The sequence below is a fragment of the Pseudonaja textilis genome, unplaced genomic scaffold (assembly GCF_049901715.1).
Source record: "Pseudonaja textilis isolate UNSWEBS1 unplaced genomic scaffold, rPseTex1.2 PTEXSCF50, whole genome shotgun sequence".
NCBI classification, from domain to species: domain Eukaryota; kingdom Metazoa; phylum Chordata; class Lepidosauria; order Squamata; family Elapidae; genus Pseudonaja; species Pseudonaja textilis.
Window position 1 is genome coordinate 64,509 of NW_028262926.1, and position 20,090 is coordinate 84,598.

The following is a 20,090-nucleotide window of genomic DNA, read 5'->3' on the forward strand; positions in this document are numbered from 1 at the left end:
CAGTCAGTCAGTCAACCACACCCTCCTGGTCCCCCTCTCCCCCAGGTCAATCACAGAAATTGAGTCTGACAGATGCTGCCATCCTCAGTTAGTGATTGGGTCGGGGAACTGCCAATCAGCGCAGCACAATGAAGCCCCGCCTTCTGCCAGGAACGGTTACTATTAGAGGGTGTGGGGAGGCGAGGCAGGAAGGTTGGTTGAAGTAAAGGGGTAGGAATTAACAGATAAAGGATTATTATTCTTATTAGAGGGCATCCCTGTCAAATGAGATAAAGGCTAATTTGATTCCTGGCTCGGAGCTTAACTTGGCTGTTCCCCCTTCTACCTCTTTGGCCTGCTTCAAGCTGATAATAACACCTCATTTAACCAACTTTAGTTACCTCCTATGCTGTGTATGTCCTGTAATGCCATATTTGACCTCTATAAGGTTTCCTGCTTTTTGTTTTTACCTCAGGTTACCTCAGAATAGAATAGAATGAGAGATTACCTCAGGCGATGATTTGAGAAGGGGAGGCAGGATAATACTAAATTCTTTCCTGAGGTAAAATTGGCCCGAAACTTTACCTAGGCGCCCAGAAGTGCGGAAGAAGAAACGGGCGGGAAGGGGACGGACGCCCCGTGAGGAGAATCGCCCGAACCGAATCGGGATGAGGGACGAACCACCGGGGCTCTTTTATTTCAGATTAGTCGGTTTCTCAGGCTGGGCAGATGAAAGCAGTCCGTTTGGGTCGCTATTTCGACTGCCGAGAGATGTAGTAGAAGGTTCCTGAGTAGCCTTCATTACGGGAACGGCGGCGCCGGGAAGCAGCACCACTGGAGGCTTTTATTCGCTTGTCGGCGCGTTCAGAAGACTCGGGAGGCGGGGCGAGAGGCCCTCGGGAGGCTGACGGGGGAATTCTGGGAGTTGAAGTCTCGGAAAGCGGCTGTTGAGGGAACGGGGCGGAAGGCAAAAGGCAGGGCGCGGGATCGGCGGATGGGCGGGGCAACCGCTTCCGTCGCTAAGCAGGGTCGCCGTGCGCGCTCCTGCGGCCGGAGCGATTGGGAGGCAGGGGCGCTCAGCAGCGGTGATGGCGGCTCCGGGGGTCGCGGCGGCGGAGGTTTCCCCGGAGCGGCTGGCCGAGGTGGAGGCTCTGCTGGCGGAGCGGGTGTCGGAAGCGGTGCGGGCGCGTTGGCGCTGGGAGGTCAACCTGGGCCAGCCGAACCTACAGCGGTTCCGGGCGCAGCTGAGCGAGGCCCGCCGAGGCAGGGACACCCTGCTGGCCCGGGACGCGGCGCTCTCGGAGGCGGAGCAGCAGCGGCTCCAGGGTTTCCTGAGGCTGGAGATGGCGCTGCTCCGCTGGTTCCAGGCGCGCGGCGAGCGCGAGGCGGCCCGGCGGGCCCGACGGAGAAAGCCCGTCGGCGGTACGAGTGGAGTGGCCGCGTCTGCCGCGGGCGGCGAGAGGTCTGCAGCACCGCCGGCCCTGGCCAAGGAGGAGGAGGCGGCGCCGAGCGAGGACAAAGAGCAGCCGGTGCCGGCCGAGCCAGCAGCCGCACCCACCACTTCAGTGGAGAAAGTGGCGGCTGTACGGGAGGCGCTCCTGGGCGTGGTGGCAGAGCTGGAGGCGGCCGAGGGCCGGGGGCGGCCGGTGCGCGCCGCGCGGAAGCTGGAAGGGGCCCTGGCGACGTTCCTGGACGACCAGCTGTGGGAGAGCCTACGGGATTTGGGCCAGGCGGTGCGGAAGGAAGGGCGCATCCGGGCCCGGCAGCTGCTGGCCCTGCGGGAGGCCCTGGAAGAAGAAGGCTGGGCCGAGAGCGCCGAGGCGCTGCGGAGGGAGCTGGAGGGGCTGCACACCGGCCTGCAGGAGGCGTCATTGGAAGAGCTGCAGCCGATGCTAGAAAAGGCCGAGGCACTGCTGCGGAAGACGGACTGCTGGGAGGTGGCCTGCCTGGAGAAGGGCTTGTGGGCAGGCCGCCTGGAGGAGGCTGAGGCGGCCCGGAGAGAAGCCGAAGCCTTTCGCCGGACCCTCCGGCAGGTGCCCCTGGGGCAGGGGGAGGCAGCCCTGCAAAGAGCTGCCCAGGAGGCGCCTGTGAAGGAGGCACATGTCCTGTGGGAGAAAGCGGCGGCCCTGGAGACGCAGGCGCTGGCTTTCTGGTCAGACACGCTGATGCAGGCGGAGGAGCTGCTGGCCCAGGTGGACTCCCTGAGGAGCGCCCTGCAGAACTCCTCCCTGAAGGAAGCCCTCTGGGAGAAGGTGGAGGAGCTGCGGGACGCCTTGCGGGAAACCACCAGGGAGAAGGTTGGCCTCTTGCCGTTGGACATTTGGGGCAGGAGCCCGCGGGAGATGTGCAGCCGCCTCTATCAGCTCTGCCAGGATTGGCTGCAGCCAGAGAAGAAGACCAAGGCACAGATGCTGGACCTGGTGATCCTGGAGCAGCTGCTGGCCGTGCTTCCTGCAGAGATGTCCAGCTGGGTGCGGGAGTGTGGAGCGGAGACCAGCGCCCAGGCAGTGGCCCTGGCCGAAGGCTTCCTGTTGAGCCAGGCGGAGAAGCACCAGCAGGAAGAGCTGCAGGTGAGAGAACACCCTCTCTGAAGCTATGCATTAATCGAGAATATCTTTGAATTGAGCATTTTCTCCACTTTCCCACCAGAATATGTATTTGGGGCACTTGCTCCATTGTTCTATCTGCATCAGCAAATTTGAGAGGTTTTATCTAAACCTTCACTTCTCTTTTCCATCTCTAGGTATGTCAGATGCAGCAGCCCTTTCTGGAAGCCATCCCGAGGCATCCTAAAAGGAGCAAGGATCTGTCAGATGCCTCTCAAGGGCTGCCTTTCAGGGAGATCCCCCAAGAAGATCCAGGTTGGGACATCTCAGGAGGTAAAGGGAGTCTTTCAAAGGAACCTGACATTCTCAAGAAATGTCTCAATGCTCTGATATGGTCTTTAGTTCTTCACGTAATATTTGAAATTCTGCTTTAGCTCAGTGAAAGTCCCATGCAGGAAATCAAATTATGCCCTTGCTGTTTCTAGGATCGTCACCTTTTCCTGGTGGAACTGAAAGAATGGCTGAACCTCCAGTTCAGGTAGGAGAGAAACATTTAGGGGATCACTTGGGGTCCCCTTTTCCCCGGGACTCAACAGCATTATTGCTCTTTAAGCAGCCTGAAATGGAATGTGGCAGAATTAACTAGGAGATCCCTTTCAAGTCATGCTTGCTCTTATCAACTGGCACAGGGATCCAACCCTGGGGGTGGTTGGTGGCTAAAGGATGTTCCCTCCCTCTTTTTAACTCTTTGATCTTGTCTTTTTTGTATGGATTGCATAGTTTCTTATCTGTAAACTGCCCAGTCGCCTTAATAGTAAATATTTATAATTTGGGTTAATAAATCATACCAGACAAACAATCAGAAAACAATACTGTAATTCAGGAGCTGTCAAGAGGAAACCATCCCCCTCCACCATCCAACACTGGCCAGGCAAGCAACTGTATAAAAACAGATAGAAAACCTCACTCACTTGTGTTGATAATGTTGTCTAGCCAGGTAATGAAATGACTGCTAGCAAACGGCTCGGCTCAGCACTGAGCTACATATATTCTTTTCTCTTAGACAATAATCCATACCCAATCTTTGCTTGGGGAATTTGTTGAACAAAGGGTATGAGATGCAAAACCTTCCTGGATTACTAATGGAGAAAATTTTTTTTCCCCTTCCTTTTCCAGGGTCTTGTATCCTTTGAGGAGGTGGCTGTGTGTTTCTCCAAGGAAGAGTGGACTCAGCTGAATCCCCACCAAAAAGCCCTCCACGGGGAAGTCATGAGGGAGAACCTGAGGAATGTGGCCTCCCTGGGTAAGGGCACAGGCAGGTAGAAAAGGCATTTTGTGGAACCAGCTCTCTGGCCTAAAGCCAACCACACCAGAGGTGGTATTCAACAGGTTCTGACCAGTTCTGGAGAACCGGTAGCGGAAATTTTGAGTAGTTTGAAGAACCGGCCAATCTCACCTCTGACTGGCCCCTTCCCCACCTATTCTCTGCCTCCCGAGTCCCACCTGATTGGTTGGGTCTTCTTTTGTTGCCCTGCACAGGCGAATGGAGCTGGAAAGCAGGTTAGTGGGGTGGGGAGGGAATGGGATTTTACAGTAACCTTCCCCTGCCATGCCCACCAAGCCATGCCCACAGAACCGGTAGTAAAAAAATTTGAATCCCACCACTGAACCACACCTTATATCTGGGAGAAGGAGAAAATACAAAAAATCTCCTTTACTGGTTCCAAAACACCTTACGCTGAAGCATACAGTGATTGAGGGACAGTGCTGGAGGCAGAGGTGGGCTTCTAAAGGGGAGGGATTGCAGCCTCCCTTTGTTGACTAATCAAAACTGATCCTTGTGATTGGACAGAGCAAACTGGATACAGCAAATCATATGCCTAGTGAAGTCAGGCATAACTATGAGGTTATGGGGCTGGACATAGTTTTTTAATAGATCAAAGAAATACTTTTTTGTAGCACAACATGTCCTACATTTGTATATAAACAGTCCCATTCAAGTAAAAAATTGGATTTTCCCCACAACTGAAAAACTGGTAGTCCAGGAATGAGGAATCTTTTATGGCTCACTCAGGAATTCTGGGAGTTGAAGTCCATAAGTGATTAAAACCAAGTTTCCTTACCCCGGTCCTAGGGGGTTACTATCTTCTGCTGTGCAGAGCTCTACCTGCTTCTCAGGATCTTTTCTTGACTGATAAAAACATTACTTGGCCTTCTTGGTGTTTTATGGCTGAGCTGAGAGTTTTAGTTTTCCTGGGAAAGTGTTTTTTGTAATGAAAGTAAAACCCAGGTTGACACCACATATTGAACAGTACTTTGTTTGCCCTGGAAACATACATTGAGTGAAGATTTCAGATTTTTTCTCATCTGAAACAAGAAGAGAATGTGTGGGAAAAGATATCTAGTGCAGAATAAAGAAAAAATCATTGATAGCAAGAGGCAAATATACTAACCCAATGTGCGGAATTGTTTTAGATAAATGGCTTTTAAAATTGTTTCTACAGCCTGTGAAATTTAAATTTCCATCCCGTGCAAATTTATATCAATAAAATTGATAGGAACCTGCACCAGGTCTCTAAATTTAATAAGCTTTAAGTCAGATTGTTTTACGTAGGTCAGAATAGCCTATAAAAATATTACTGAGGTTTTTGGGATTTGCAGAATTGGGATTCTCAATTATGTCACATGTTCTTGGTGATTTTATCCCCTTTCTGTTAGTTTAAACCCACACTTTTTTTCTTTCTCTCTGAAGATACTGTTGGGCAAGAGAACGTGTGCTGTAGGCAAATACTAGAAGCTCTCAGACGCAAAGAAGGAAGAAACCAAACGGAACTAAAAAGTCATGAGAGAAACCGGTCAAAGGATGGAAGCAGAAAGTTTTCTGCTCTTCAATGTGATGAAATTCAAGACAGAGCAGCCCTGCACCTTTCCAAAGGAAAAAGGACAAGGTGTTTTGGGAAAAGTGCGAAAACATTCAGAGAAAAATCAGATTTAAATGAACATGATCGAACCCACACTAAAGAAGAAGCTCATCAGAACAGGGAAGATGAAAAAAGTTACAGCTGGACCTTCATTCTTTCGTTACGTGATAGAATCAACATGGGGGAGAAACCCTACAAATGCAGAGAGTGCGGGAAGAACTTCAGGAGCAGCAGCCAGGTTACTTCCCACAGGAGGATCCACACAGGGGAGAAACCCTATAAGTGCCTGGAGTGTGGGAAGAGTTTCAGCTGGAACAATGACCTGACTTACCATAAAAGGATCCACACAGGGGAAAAACTTTTTAAGTGTTCCGAGTGTGGGAGGAACTTTAGGAGGAATAGTCAGCTGGCTTACCATAAAAGACTCCATGCGGGAGAAAAACCGTACAAATGCATGGAGTGTGGAAAGAACTTCCTCTGGAGCTATCAGCTTACTTCCCACAAAATGATCCACACAGGAGAGAAACCCTATCAATGCCCGGAGTGTGGGAAGAGCTTCAGGAGGAGCAGCGAACTGACTTCCCACAGGAGGATCCACACCGGGGAGAGGCCTTATAAATGCGTGGAGTGTGGGAGGGGTTTCAGAGGAAGCAGTGAGCTGACCTCCCACAGGAGGGTCCACACAGGAGAAAAACCTTATAAATGCACAGAATGTGGGAGGACCTTCAGGAGAAACAGCCAGCTTGCTTACCATAAAAGACTCCACTCGGGAGAAAAACCATACAAATGTATGGAGTGTGGGAAGAACTTCTTCTGGAGCTATCAGCTCGCTTCCCATAAAACGATCCACACGGGAGAGAAGCCATACAAATGCATAGAGTGTGGGAAGAGCTTTAGAGGCAGCCGTGAGCTTTCTTCCCATAAACGGATCCACGCACTAGAAGATTTACACAAATGCCTGGAATGTGGAAAGGCCTTCAGGAGCAGCACTGAGCTCACGTCCCATAGGAATATCCACCCGAGGGAGAGACCATACATATGTACAGAGTGTGGAAAATGCTTCTCTTGGAGTACTCAGCTTACTTCCCACAAAAGGATTCACTCTGGTGAGAATCCATATCAATGCGTAGAGAGTGGGGAAAGTTTCGGGGAAAGTAGTGAACTTACTTCCCATAAAACGATTCACTTAGGCAAGAGACCATATAAATGTATGAAATGTGGAAAGAACTTCAGATGGAACAGCCAGCTTACCTGCCATAAGAGAATCCACACAGGGGAAAAGCCGTTTAAATGTGCAGAGTGCGGGAAAAGCTTCCGTCAAAGCAGCCACCTCATTTCCCATAAAACCATCCATACAGGAGAGAAACCCTACCAATGCAGAGAATGTGGGAATACCTTCAAGAGGAGCAATGAACTCACTTCCCATAAAAGGATCCACACGGGGGAAGAAGCCGTATGAATGAACGGACATCTGGCAAGAGCAGCACCCTTGCTTCACATAGAATATTCAGACAGGAGAAAAACCCTTATAAATGTGTAGACTTCAGGGAGAACTTCAGTGAAGCAGGCAGCTTACTTCCCATGCAAATATCCACTCTAGTGGGACTCCCTAGACTAGCTGTACCTGGTTCTTTTTATGCATACGTTGTCTTCTTGGTATGAACTAAAAAAATTTTTTATCTGAGTTACGAATCCTGGCTGCCTTAGACCTGATTTTTCCAAAACCTGAATCCTATACCCACAAGAGAGAATGAATTTGCTGGGGGAAGATTTCTAACAATAGGGGTAGGCAGTTTATATAAGATGAATTGGCTTTCAATGGGCTTTTGCCATGTTAATGTGTTAACACACCGTTGCAACCCCCCAAAAAAAAAATAGTGATTTAGTTTATGCTTTGAGTTTATGGTATTCACAGACTCAGATGTTTTGACACTAACATACAGAATTCAAGTAATCCTCAATTTATGACCACAGTTAGAATACAAATTTCCATTGCTAAGCAAGGCAGTTTTTAAATGTGCCCAATTTTACAATTTTTTTTGCCACGGTTGTTAAACAAGTCACTGCAGTTACTGAGTGAAATGTGTTTTTTAAGTGAATCCAGCTTCCCCCATTGACTTTTCTTGTCAGATGTTGGTGAGCTGATGACCCCAGGATAGTCTAGCTCCATGATGGCGAACCTATGGCATGCGTGCCGCAGGTGGCATGGAGAGCCATTTGTCCCAGCATGGAAGCTACAGACAAACTTATCTCATTGCACGTGCACACGCCTCACAGCTAATTTTTGGCCAGTTTGAGGCCTTTTTCAGCCTCGCAGAGGTTTGAGGAAGGCTTTCCAGGTTTTTCAGGCCCAAAACTAGGCCCGTTTTGTCACTTGCTGTTTTTCTGGAAATACCGGAAGTGACTAAATGGGCCTAGTTTTTGACCTGAAAAGCCTGCAGAAGCCTTCCTGAAGCTTCTGGGAAGCCGAAAAAGGCCTCAAACTGGCCAAAAATCAGCTGTGAGGCACACTGCAAGTAAGGGGGTGGGGGGGAGTGCGTAGGTGGGTGGGGGTTGCGTATGCATTTGTAGGGGGTAGCAGGGAGGGCTCATTGCCTTCTGGGTGCTAGCACATGAGCGTGCAAGTGCGCACACAATTTTTGGCACAGGAGCCCAAAAAGGTTAGCCACCACTGCCCTAATACACGAGAGCAAGTGTAACATTACTGCCATTGGTGGGATAAAGCCCATGAGTGGAATATACAGCTTCAAACAAGGATGAACATCTCCTTGAAAGCAATATAAAAGGAACAAAGAATGACATGGCACCAGAGGTATATGCTACAGGCCAACCTACCAAACAAACGAAATAGATGGACTTTTTGCTAGTTGGTTAACTGAGGTATATAAGAAGCCTAGCACAATAGTAATGGGGGATTTTACCGTGTTTCTCCAACAATACGGCCTCCACGAATAGGAAGCCCCAGCATGATTTATTGGCATAAAATAAAATTAAGCCCCTCCCCCCAAATTACAGCCTAAATTAAAACATGCGAAATGGGGGAAATGGTGGGGAGGGCTTGCCGGTAGGAAGTACTTTGTTGCATGCCCGGATATGGTGCTGCCTGCATTGGTAGGGCACTTCATATCAGGAGACCTTCCACCACCGTTGCTTTCCCTTCTCCTTTGCTGCCATGGCGTTTGGTGCAGCCACATGCGGCCAGTCAGGGCTCCTCCCTGCAACTGGAGCCCTGAGGAGACACTTGGCTTCAGGCACTCCTGTCGCCGCCTTCCCTTTGCCTTCGAAGGTAAAGCGAATTATTTTAAAAACCTCTGCTCACCCCACCAGGGCCGTGCCGGAGCCATGCAGGCTGGGCAGAGCCAGGAAAGCGAGCCACGGGTGATTCCTGGCTCTGCCCAGCCTGCACGGGAAGGAGGGCCCGCCTGTCAGCTGTGCCAGGCAGGCGGGCCCTCCTTCCGGCAGCAGAGCTCTCACCAAGGCAGTGAGCGCCTCCCCGCCAGGCCCTCCACTCATCCCGCCAGGGCCGCGCCAAGCCGTGTGGGCTGGGCAGAGCCAGGAATCACCCGCGACTCGCTTTCCCGGCTCTGCCCAGTCTGCACTACTCCGGTGCAGCCCTGGTGTGATGAGCGGAGGTTTTTAAAATAATTCGCTTTACCTTCGAAGGCAAAGAGAAGGCGTCGACAGGAGTGCTGGAAGCCAAGTGTCTCCTCAGGGCTCCAGTTGCAGGGAGGAGCCCTGACTGGCCACATGTGGCTGTGCCAAACGCTGTGGCATTGTTCTAACGCCGCGGCAGCAAAGGAGAAGGGAAAGCAACGGTGGTGGAAGGTCTCCCGATATGAAGTGCCCTACCAATGCAGGCAGCATCATTTCTGGGCATGCAACAAAGTACTTCCTAACGGCAAGCCACCCCTCCCCCCCCCACCATTCCCCCCCATTTCTCATGTTTTAATATAGGTCTTAATTTGGGGGGAGGGGCTTAATTTTATTTTATGCCAATAAATCATGCTGGGGCTTCCTATTGGTGGAGGCCGTATTGTTGGAGAAACACGGTAAAGTCCCCATTACTATTGTGCGACAGGAGCTCCTGAAGCCAAGTGTCTCCTTGGGGCTCCGGTTGCAGGGAGGAGCCCTGACTGGCCATATGTGGCTGCGCCAAATGCTGTGGCGTTGCTCTAACACCGCAGTAGCAAGGGAGAAGGGAAAGCAACGGTGGCGGAAGGTCTCCCGAACATCCAAGCTGTCGCCGCCCGCCTACCCAAGGATGCAAGGGGGGGAATTAAGTCACCCCCCGAAAAGACTGCCTAGCCGTTTTGGGGGGGTCAAAAAAAATGAGGCCCAGCCTTATGTGAGTAACACAGTAACATCAACTGGAAGACAAGCTGTGCAGCTAATTGAAGATGAAACAGATTCCTGACATTCCTAGCAGACAAATTTTGTCTCCCCCAAAGCAGAGAAGGGAACTAGAGGGTCAACCATGCTGGATTGAATTCTCACGAATGGAGATGAAATGATAGATGGGGTTGAAGTTACAGGAACTTTGGGGGAGAGTGACCACGCAATAGTGAGGTCCTAATGCCACTCTATAAAGCCTTAGTCAGACCACACCTAGAGTTTTGCATCCAGTTATGGTCACCACACTATAAAAAAGATGTTGAGATGCGTTCCTCTTTCCCGCCCAAATTCCACCAGAGGGCAACCTCGGCCAAGGGAAGGGAACACCAGGTGCTTCCCTCTTGGGCCACTGGAGGCGAACGTCATGGCTGGCATTCCAGAGGAAGTGACATCACTGAGCCTTGCCTCTCTAGGACGCCGCAATCGCTCTCTTCAAACCCTGGTCCGCCACAGGAGGCGGAGTGGCTGCAGGAGGGTCTGGCTGGAGAGCATCCAGACGTGTCCCGGGTGAGCGGTGGGGTGGGGTGGGGGGCTCTTCCAAAGTCCCATGCGCGCCAGCCGCCCTCTCCATGCGAAGGGTGGAAGGGCAGGCCTGGTGGAGGCTCAGCAGGAGAGAAGAGAAGCCTGGCGAGGAAGAGGAGGCAGCAGGATTCGCACCGGGCTCCTGGGAGCCACATCCTGTCTGCGGAGGGGAGAGAAGCGGGGGGGAGGCGGCCTCTCCAGCTGCCTCCTTCCCGGCCCTGCTGTGGGATGGGATGGGCCCTGCACTGGGAAGAGCCGCTTGGGGCTGTGGGCAGGTTGGGGGAGGGGGGTCCAGGGACTGAATCCCCCTTTCTGATCCTGGGCGTCAGTGTTTCTCTTCCTCCCAGATCCAGAACCTCGGAGCCCTTGGCAGCCTTTGCAAGACAGGATTTCCTCTGCAGGGGAAGGAAAGAAGGAAGGAAGGAAGGGAGCGGAAGGACCAGCAGGGATCTGTCCTGCGGCCCCAGAAATGGTCCTGTGAAGGAAGAGGCCCCTGGAGACCTCCAGAGTCCCTGGAGCCCTTTGGAGCTTCTGTGCCGGAGAGAGGAAGGATGCGGACACCCCATTTGGCCAAGGAGGGGAGCGGAAAAGGCCCTGCGGTTCTTCAGCCTGGCAGCTGTGGGGAGAGCTGGACCAGAACCAGGCAGAAGGTCCTGCAGGAGGGAACCATCCTCCCTTCAGAAGTTCTGCCCTGGTCCTTCATCCGATACCAGGAGGCTGAAGGTCCCCGAGGACTTTGCAGCCGACTCCATGACTTGTGCAGGCGATGGCTGAGCCCAGGAAAGCACAGCAAAGCCCAGATGCTGGACCTGGTGGTTCTGGAGCGGCTCCTGGCTCTCCTGCCCCCAGAGATGGAGGACTGGGTGCGGGAATGTGGAGCAGAGAGCAGCTCCCAGGCAGTGGCCCTGGCGGAAGGCTTCCTCCTGAGCCAGGCGGAGGAGCAGAAGGAGCCTCTCCAGTGGCAGGTGGGAGATTTTAGGGAGTTTGGAAGGGAATAAATAGAGTGCTTGAACTCTTCACCCCTCCTTCCCAAACTTCTCCTGTTCATAATATGTGGCAATCCTCCAATTCTTGTAGGACATTGTTCCACTATTTTCTCACTCAGCCACACAGATGGATATTGGAGGCTTTGAGGTTGTGTTCCAAATACGAGAATCCACTTTATGTCTTGTGACTTACTTACTTACTTATTTATTTATTCTAGAAAGAAAAATTATTTGACATACATTTAAAACAGACAAATCATATATATATATATATATATATATATATATATATATATATATATATATATATATATATATATATATATGTGTATGTGTGTGTGTGTGTGTATGTATATATGTATGTATGTATGTATGTATACATATACATACATACATACACATACATACATATACATAGATACATTTTACAGCGTATATTGAGCAATGGTTAATTTTTTTTTCTTTATCGTTGATGTGATCTGCCTTGTTACAATAATTCCTTTGTTCTTTTAATGTTTTAATTTCTCTATATAGTTTATAATTAAATGCACATCTTTTATCATTTCCATAACTTATCCAAATATAGAATTTAATTCTACAAAAAAGTTCTTTTCCAACTTGACTGGTACTGTCTGAAACAGGAACAACGGTTTTGGCAAAATATTCATTTTTACTGTCGATATACGTCCCAATATCTTGGGACATATTTTAATTCTGCTTCTTCCTTCCTCCTATTTGAAGTGCTGCACTGTGGAGATCAGAGATCCTGAGGGAAAGAAGAACCCATCAAATCCCTCTCAGGAGCTATTTTTCAGGAGGATCCCTTGGGAAGATCAAAGTCAGGACACCTCAGGAGGTAATGGAAGATCCTCCGATTCCCCATCTGTCTTCCCTTCGCTCTCTCTTCTTTCCTATAGAATACCTCCTTCTATTTTGTTAATTATGCATTTGGAAATTTATTTATTCCTTACAGAGAAACAAAGAATGAAGCTTTCTGATTTTTATGATGGAGATCAAACAGCAGTTGAACCTCCAAATCAAGTAAGAAAAGGAAAAGTTTATTAGATTTCTATTCTCCCTTCAGGAAGTGAAGTGGTCTCTCTCTTTCTATTTCCCCTCTTTCTTTGGCTTGGATTATTTTTCTGTTCTTTCACAAGATGGAAAGCAGAATAGCAGGTTCAAGTTGCTGTCAGCCAGCATAGCTTCCTCTGGTTATCTTGTTCTGCTAGGTTCTCCTCCAACTTGGAGTTTACAAGAAGCAATTTTTAAAGGTCCTTCAAGAAATAAACATATCATAGTGGCAGGAACTGCTAGAGAGACCCCCCCCTTTTTTTGGTAATTCTTTGACTTATTTATAACCTGTAGTTCAAAAATCAGCAAATCATATTAAAAAATAAAGCATATTATTAAAATCCAAAGAGAGTGACCATGTTGAGCATGTAGTCATGGTACTTTGGGCTGGAAAATAATTTCCAATCCTCTGCTTTGCACCTCGATTAGGAGATGAAACATTCCTGTTTTGCAAAGGCTGAGAAATGACTTTCCCAGGGAATTTTTTCCTCTTTGCTTTCTTCCTTTCAGCCAATGGCTCAGACTAGTAGATCAATCAATGATAGACAGAGCGATAGATCGGTTGATCCAGAAGTGGGGTTACTTTACTGAAAGGCACTGAAGATTTTTCAGAATCAATGAACTTGTTAAAAATTCCCCAAATATTTCTTCAGTAAAAGCAGTTTTCAGATTTGCCCATTTTCTCACCTAAGAATAGGACTTGTATAACCCACAGCCATTTAACATATCTCTGCTTTGGGAATTTGGGAACAATAGAATAGAATAACAAAGTTGATAGGGATCTTGGAGGTGTTCTAGTCCAACCCCCTGCTCAGACAGAAAGCCCTATAACATTTCAGATAAATGGCTATCCAATTTCTTCATAAACACCTCCAGTGTTGGAGCAACCACAATTTCTGGAGGGAAGTCATTCCACTAATTAATTGTTCTCACTGTCAGGAAATTTCTCTATTTGTAGGTTGGTTCTCTCCTTGAATTCTCTCCTTGAATTCCATCCATTGCTTCTTGGAACACAACTATCATGTCTCCCCTAGTCCTTCTTTTCATGAAACTAGACATGCCAAATTCCAGCAATCGTTGTTTATATGTTTTAACTTCCAGTCCACTAATAATTGTTGTTGCTCTTCTCTACACTCTTTCTAGAGTCCCAAGACCTTTTTTACATCTGGCAACCAAAACTGCATGCAATATTCCAAGTGTGGTCTTACCAAGGCATTATAAAGTGGTACTAACACTTTATATCATCTTGATTCTATCCCTCTTAATGCAGCCTATGGTTCTATTGAAGGTATTTTTTTGGGGGGGGGCAACTGAAGCATAGTGGTGACTCATGTTTAAGCGGTTGTCCACTAGGACTCCAAGATCCCTGTTGCACTTACTACTCTTGAGACAGGTATCATCTTTGCCAGTATATTTGGTTTTTCTTTCCTAAATGTAGAACCCTACATTTCTGATTGTTCATTTCATTTTGTTAGATGGGATCCAATGTGTCAATCCTTTTATATCTGGAGGTTATCTTCCTGGAGTGTTGGTATTCCTGTCAATCTGGTCTTCTCTGCAAATTTGATGGGTTCCCCTCTATCATCTAAATTAATGATGAAGATGAACAGATCTCTCAAATCCTCCTGTTCTCTTCTTTTTTCCATGTCCAGGAGGGTCTTGTGTCCTTCGAGGAGGTAGCTGTGTATTTCTCTGAGGAGGAATGGTCTCAACTGAATCCTGACCAGAAAGCGCTGCATTCGGAAGTCATGCTTGAAAACCATAGGAACGTGGTCTCTCTGGGTAAGAGTTTTCTAGTCCCCAATCAAGAAAAGAGATTTTAGTTAGTTTTTTTATTTAAAAACCACTAATCAGATATTGTTTCTTGGGAGGGAGAAGGAAAAGATCTGGCCTTCTGATGCTCCAAGGAAGGAAAGAGTCAATGTTTCTTTGCTGAAATGCTTTCTGTGTTATTTCTTATCTGTAATTTTCCATTTCTATTTGAATTTATCTGTGGAGGTTGAAAAGAATGAGGTGTGTTTTTATGTGTCCTCTGGAGGTCGTGTGAAGGGTGTGTGTTGTCATTTGTCCTCTGAAAACTCCCCAAATTGTGTGAGAACAGAACTTTCACACACAGCCCATGGAAGAGCATTCACCCAATGTAATTTTTTAAAAAAGGGCCTCATGCAGTGTGTCTCAGAGCATACTAGGGTACAGGTAATCCCCAAGTTACAGAAGTTTACTTAGCGACCATTCCAAGCTACAACCAGCCCTCCCCCAAGTACTTCAGATGCAGTCCTCTTTTCATTTTCAAAGACTTTTGTTCTGGATCTCATGCAGTCCTCAGTTCTTAAAAGAACACAGGCCTAAAGTACTGCAGTGCAAGATCAAGTAAGATTAGTAGCCTGAGATCTTGCACTACTGGTCTTCTGTGATCTCATACTAAAGGACTTCAGGCCTCCGTTCTCTGTGTACAGATGCCTGTACCAGATCCAGCCAAGGAGCCCTTGCAAGCTGATGGGACTTTGGGGCAGTGATTCTTGAAGCCATTCTTGAAGCATCCCAACCTTTCCAGGCTCAGCATGAAGAATGTTTAACAAGTCAATGGGAGGCTTTAAGCAAGGGATTTATCTCCAAAATCTCACTGCTGGGATGGAGAAAAGGCTGATGCCTTTTCCCGCCCGACCCCCAGATGCTGTAGAGCAGCTGCTCCAAGTTACACCTGGAAAGAAGGAGCTTGTTTCAAAATTGCTTCATTTCTCACAAGTCTCTGCTGAAATTAAGCCACCCCAATAAATCTTAAGTTTTCTCCTAATTCTCCTTGGATGTTTCTCCTGATTACTCTTTGACTCAAAACTGAGTGAGATTTGCATATATAGAGATAACTGTAAGGAAAGAGATATTTTCTAGATATTTTCAAAGCTTTTATGACTCATCAATATAGAAATCATCATGTCTATATCACAGCACTGTAGACATACAAACATACAACCTAATGGAATTTCATAGAAATTCAGAAGGAAATTCACTTGACTTCTACACTTTGATCCTTTTCTCTAACTTTGTCATCATTTTCATTTCTGTTTTGCTTTGAAGGTAATAATGGGCAGGAGAATCAAGATTCCTGTGAACTGTTCCAAGTGATCAATGTTAAAGATGCAACAGAGAAGTTTGGAATGCGAATGGAATTTGAAAGCCATGAGAGAAACCAGTCAAAGAATTGCAACCAGAAAAGTTCACCTTCCAGTAATGCTTCAGTGCAAGACTTTCTTGCCCAAGAAGAGAAAATAGGGAAAAAATATACTGGAAAAAGTGTGAAGCTAATCAAAGCTAAAGTACAAGTAAATGAACACTATTTAACCCAAAACAAAGGAGAAGATGCTATAAGAAGACACAATGGACAAAATTACAATGGGACATTCATTCTTTCTCTTGGGAGTAACATCCTTACATCCCAAAAAGTGATTGAAACAAAAGAGAAACCTTATAAATGTTTGGAATGTGGAAAATGTTTTAGAACAAACGGGCACCTTTCTGTCCATAAAAGGATCCACACAGGGGAGAAACCATATGAATGCCTAGTGTGTGGAAAAACCTTTGCTCATAGCAATACACTTACTGTGCATAAAAGGATCCACACAGGGGAGAAGCCATATAAATGCATGCAGTGTGGAAAGACCTTTGCTCGGAACAGTGATCTTGAAAGGCACAAAAAGATCCACACAGGAGAGAAACCATTTAAATGCATGGAGTGTGGGAAGACATTTACTCATAGCTCTACACTTATTTACCATAAGATGATCCACACAGGGGAGAAGCCATATAAATGCATGGAGTGTGGAAAGACATTTACTGATCGCACTGGACTTAGAAGCCACAGAATGATCCACACAGGAGAAAAACCCTTTAAATGCATGGAGTGTGGAAAGACCTTTGCTTACGACAGTGTTCTTAAAAAGCACAAAAAGATCCACACAGGAGAGAAACCATTTAAATGCATGGAGTGTGGAAAGACCTTTGCTTACGACAGTGTTCTTAAAAAGCACAAAAAGATCCACACAGGAGAGAAACCTTTTAAATGCATGGAGTGTGGAAAGACCTTTGCTCAGAGCAGTGGCCTTAGAAGCCACAAACAGATCCACTCTTATTTTCCATAAAAGAAGCCACAAAGGGGAGGAGCTATTCAAATGCATGGAATGTGGAAAGAGTTTTGCTCAGAATGGTCATCTTATTTCTTATACAAGGATCCATGCTCAGCAGAAACTATATAGAAATAGTAATTCCACTTAGACTTATATACCACTTCTCGGTCCTCATTTTAGTGACCTCATTAGGATTAAAGACTGCCCCAATCATGAGCCAGTCAGGATCAAACTCCTGGCTGTAGTACTGCGTTCTAACCGGTGACCCACCATATCTCTAGATTTGTATGTGTATGCCTATTGTGCCTTTCTGATCCAAATGAGTCAAGGTTGAATCCAACAAAATGAAAAAAACAAAAAAAGATTTTTAGACTTTGGTGAAAGTGCAAAGAAGAGCAGCTAAATGATTAAAGGCCTGAAGGCTAAAACATACAAAGAACCGTTTCAGGATTTGGGCATGGCTAGTCTACAGATAAGGACTATGATTGACATGATAGCAGTATTCTAATACTTGAGAGGCTGCCACAAAGAGGAGGGGGGCAATTTATATTCCAAAGCACCAGAGGGCAGAAGAAGGCACAATGCATGTAAAATAATCAAGGAGAGAAGCAACCTTTAATCTTTAAGGAGAATCTTCCTTAAAATGAAGACAATTAAGCAGTGGAACAGCTTTCCTTCGGACATTGTGGTTGCTTCATCAGTGGACATTATTAAGAAGATACTGGATAGTCACTTTTATGAAAGAGATCCTGTAGGGATATCAGTAGATCCTGAAATGGTATAGGATCTCCTGCTTCAGCAAAAGTGCGGATAGGTGTGCCAGCTGCAGAGGACTTGTACCGGGCTTAGGACTTCAGGCACCAGGGCTCCATCAATTCCTGGATGGACAGAAAGAGAATGTTTTTGTCGTGTGTGTGTGTGTGTGTGTGTGTGTGTGTCTTTAAAAAGAAAAGAAAAATCATCTTCCGATTCCCTAGTGGAGCTAGAAGTGAATTAAAATCTCTCTCCAGCAACTCCCATCTGATCAAGTTGGAACCCCAAAATGTTATCAATAGATTTTTTCTAAAATTAGGTGAATTTTGGGTTGGGCCATAAAAATGATTCATGTCATCCGATTGTCTGTTTACAATAAAATGCCAAATTGAAAGTTTTCAATTTCCACTTATTTAAAAATGCTCCATCCATTTTCTTGCTGAAATATTTTTTTTCATCCTGAATTTGTTTGAACAAATAGTCACGATTTTCACTTTGTAAAGCCACTGCCTTTTTTAAGCTATTCCACAAAGACCTTTAATGTTCCCAGATGCAAATGGACTTTTTATGAAAAACAGACAAACAATAATCCACATCTAAAATGTCCTTTGTGTGGATGGCAACCAGATTAGATCCTTGCTTTAAATTACAAATAACAATTTGAATGTTCTTCAGCACTATAGAAATAACAGCTATTAAAAACAATCCCTGAAAAGAGAGAAACATTGTTAGCGAAGTTACTCTCAGATGGAGTGGATCTTTTAAGGACCCTCTTGGGGTGGGGTGGGGGGCTCATCCAGATCCCCCCCACAATTAATCCATCCAAGAATTGTGCCAGTTGGAGCCCTCGGTGAAGGAGATCTTCCCCCAGGAGCACTGACGGCCCCTCCCATTCCCCCCGCCCAGCCCCCTCCGTACCGGGGATCTCCTTCCCCCCTTCGCTTGCGGGGATCCGGCCCAGCGCCCCCACCAGCAGCATCAGTGGGAGCCCAGCAGAGCCCATGGATGCCGCCCCACAAGCGCCCCCAAAGAGAGGGGAGGAAGACGCGGAGAGTCCCGGCCCCAGAGGCGGGATCGGAGGGTCTGGATGATGGGGGGGGGGGGGGAGTTTTGTTCGAACTTCGGACTTGGGAGTGGCCAGAAAAGCGAAAAGCCAATGAGAATCCTCCCTTCTTCAGCGTCATCGGTCTCCGGGCAGGGTCTCCCTTGACTTCACCCGACTGAGGAGATAGTTCGATGTAGAGAGAGAAGCAGAGAAAGGGAGAGAGAGGGGAAATAATTTCAGTCTTCGAGGGGGTGGCTGCAGCTCAAGTGGGGGGTTCATGCCAGCCCTGGAGGGGAGTGTGGTCTTCCTTTTGCCTTCCCTCTCTACCCAATCCGGCGTGGAGTGGGGCTGCAGTGGATGTGAGAAGGAGAGACACACACGCGCGCGCGCGCGCACACACACACGCCCCTCCCCAAAGCTTCTGCCTTTGGCTCCTTTCCTGGCAAAGGAGCCTCCGGAGGCCGGTTCTGCCCCCCGCGCTCTGGGGTTTTCTGACCCACCGCAAATAGTAGGTCAGTTTTTGATTCAGGAAGAGCGATTGTTGATCTGAATGGAGGAGAAATAAGGAGGGGGGGAGCCGGAATCCCTGGCGGATAATGGTGAAGAGAGCAAAGAAGGTGGAGGGTCCCTTCTGGGCCTGTCATGAATTCCCCCCAAGACTAAAGGAATTCCCCCCTCCCACTTTCTCTGCTTGTCTCTCTCCGCAGAACTCTCACTCCTCCTTCAGGTGAAGTCACAAAATGACTCTGCCCAGAGACCAATGACGCTCCAGCACATTGCAAAAGTTTGCCGAAATAAATGCAACCAAAGTCCCCGGCGCCAAGGCAGCAGCCCTAGACGACGAGACGGCACCCCCCCCACAAAGCATCGGGATCACCAGAGTGACAGTTGATGGAGCTGAGGCGGCCGGACCAAACGATTCAACGAGGCACCGTGGAAAGAAGAGACCTATCAAACGGTTGTCATCGGCCATTCTTCAACCATAGACGCCCGAAAAGTATGTGTAATGGTAAACATTGAAAACCAACCGTGCTCCATGGAGGTGGATTCGGGATCCTACCATTCCATGGTCTCCTGGCACACCATCAAGCGCCTAATACCCAGCATACGCCGACAGGAACTAAGCAACCAAAAGCTGATTCTCAGAGACTACCAGGGGAACTGCATCCCCGTTATCGGCATCGGGCACTTCAAAATCACAGTCAAAAGCCGCACCAACATATTGCCACTCACCATCGTGGAGAATGACCGCCCCAGTTTGCTCGGGCTACAATGGTTCGAGCCGCTAGGGATAGAAATGGCTAGCATTCACCACACAAACGAAGAAGATTGTGAAGCGGCACTTGCACGGGACTCCCAAGAGGTCTTTGACAGCACCTTAGGCAAGTACAAGGGGTCCCCAATCTCCTTCAATCTTAACCCAGATGTTGCCCCTATCCGCCTCAAACCACGGCGAGTGCCATTTGCACTCAAGCCTAAAATAGATGAGCAACTAAATAAGCTCATCACCCAAGGGGTATTGGAGCCAATTGACCACGCCCATTGGGAAACGCCTATAGTCACCCCAATCAAACCAGATGGCTCCATAAGAATTTGTGGAGACTATAAGGCCACCCTCAACCATGCCCTGCAGCAAAGGCCTACCCCGTGCCAGTAGTCCAGCACCTCCTGCACTCAATGGGGTGAGGCCGGGTCTTTGCAAAGCTCGACCTGGCACAAGCCTATCAGCAGCTGCCGGTCGATGCAGAAACCAC

At 47.8% G+C, this 20,090-nt stretch overlaps 1 protein-coding gene across 1 annotated transcript in view; it reads left to right on the top strand.

Annotated features, from left to right (window-relative positions):
* Positions 1-17,688, top strand: part of LOC113450366 (uncharacterized) — a 41,604-nt gene extending 23,916 nt beyond the window's left edge. Inside the window, 8 exon segments of the mRNA XM_087919201.1 lie at positions 5,651-6,902; positions 10,136-10,345; positions 10,708-11,325; positions 12,088-12,202; positions 12,320-12,387; positions 14,070-14,199; positions 15,493-16,499; positions 16,501-17,688. Coding sequence (XP_087775327.1) covers positions 5,651-6,902; positions 10,136-10,345; positions 10,708-11,325; positions 12,088-12,202; positions 12,320-12,387; positions 14,070-14,199; positions 15,493-16,499; positions 16,501-16,686 — 3,586 coding nt within the window. The 3' untranslated portion in view covers positions 16,687-17,688.
* Positions 17,689-20,090: the final 2,402 nt, after the last annotated feature.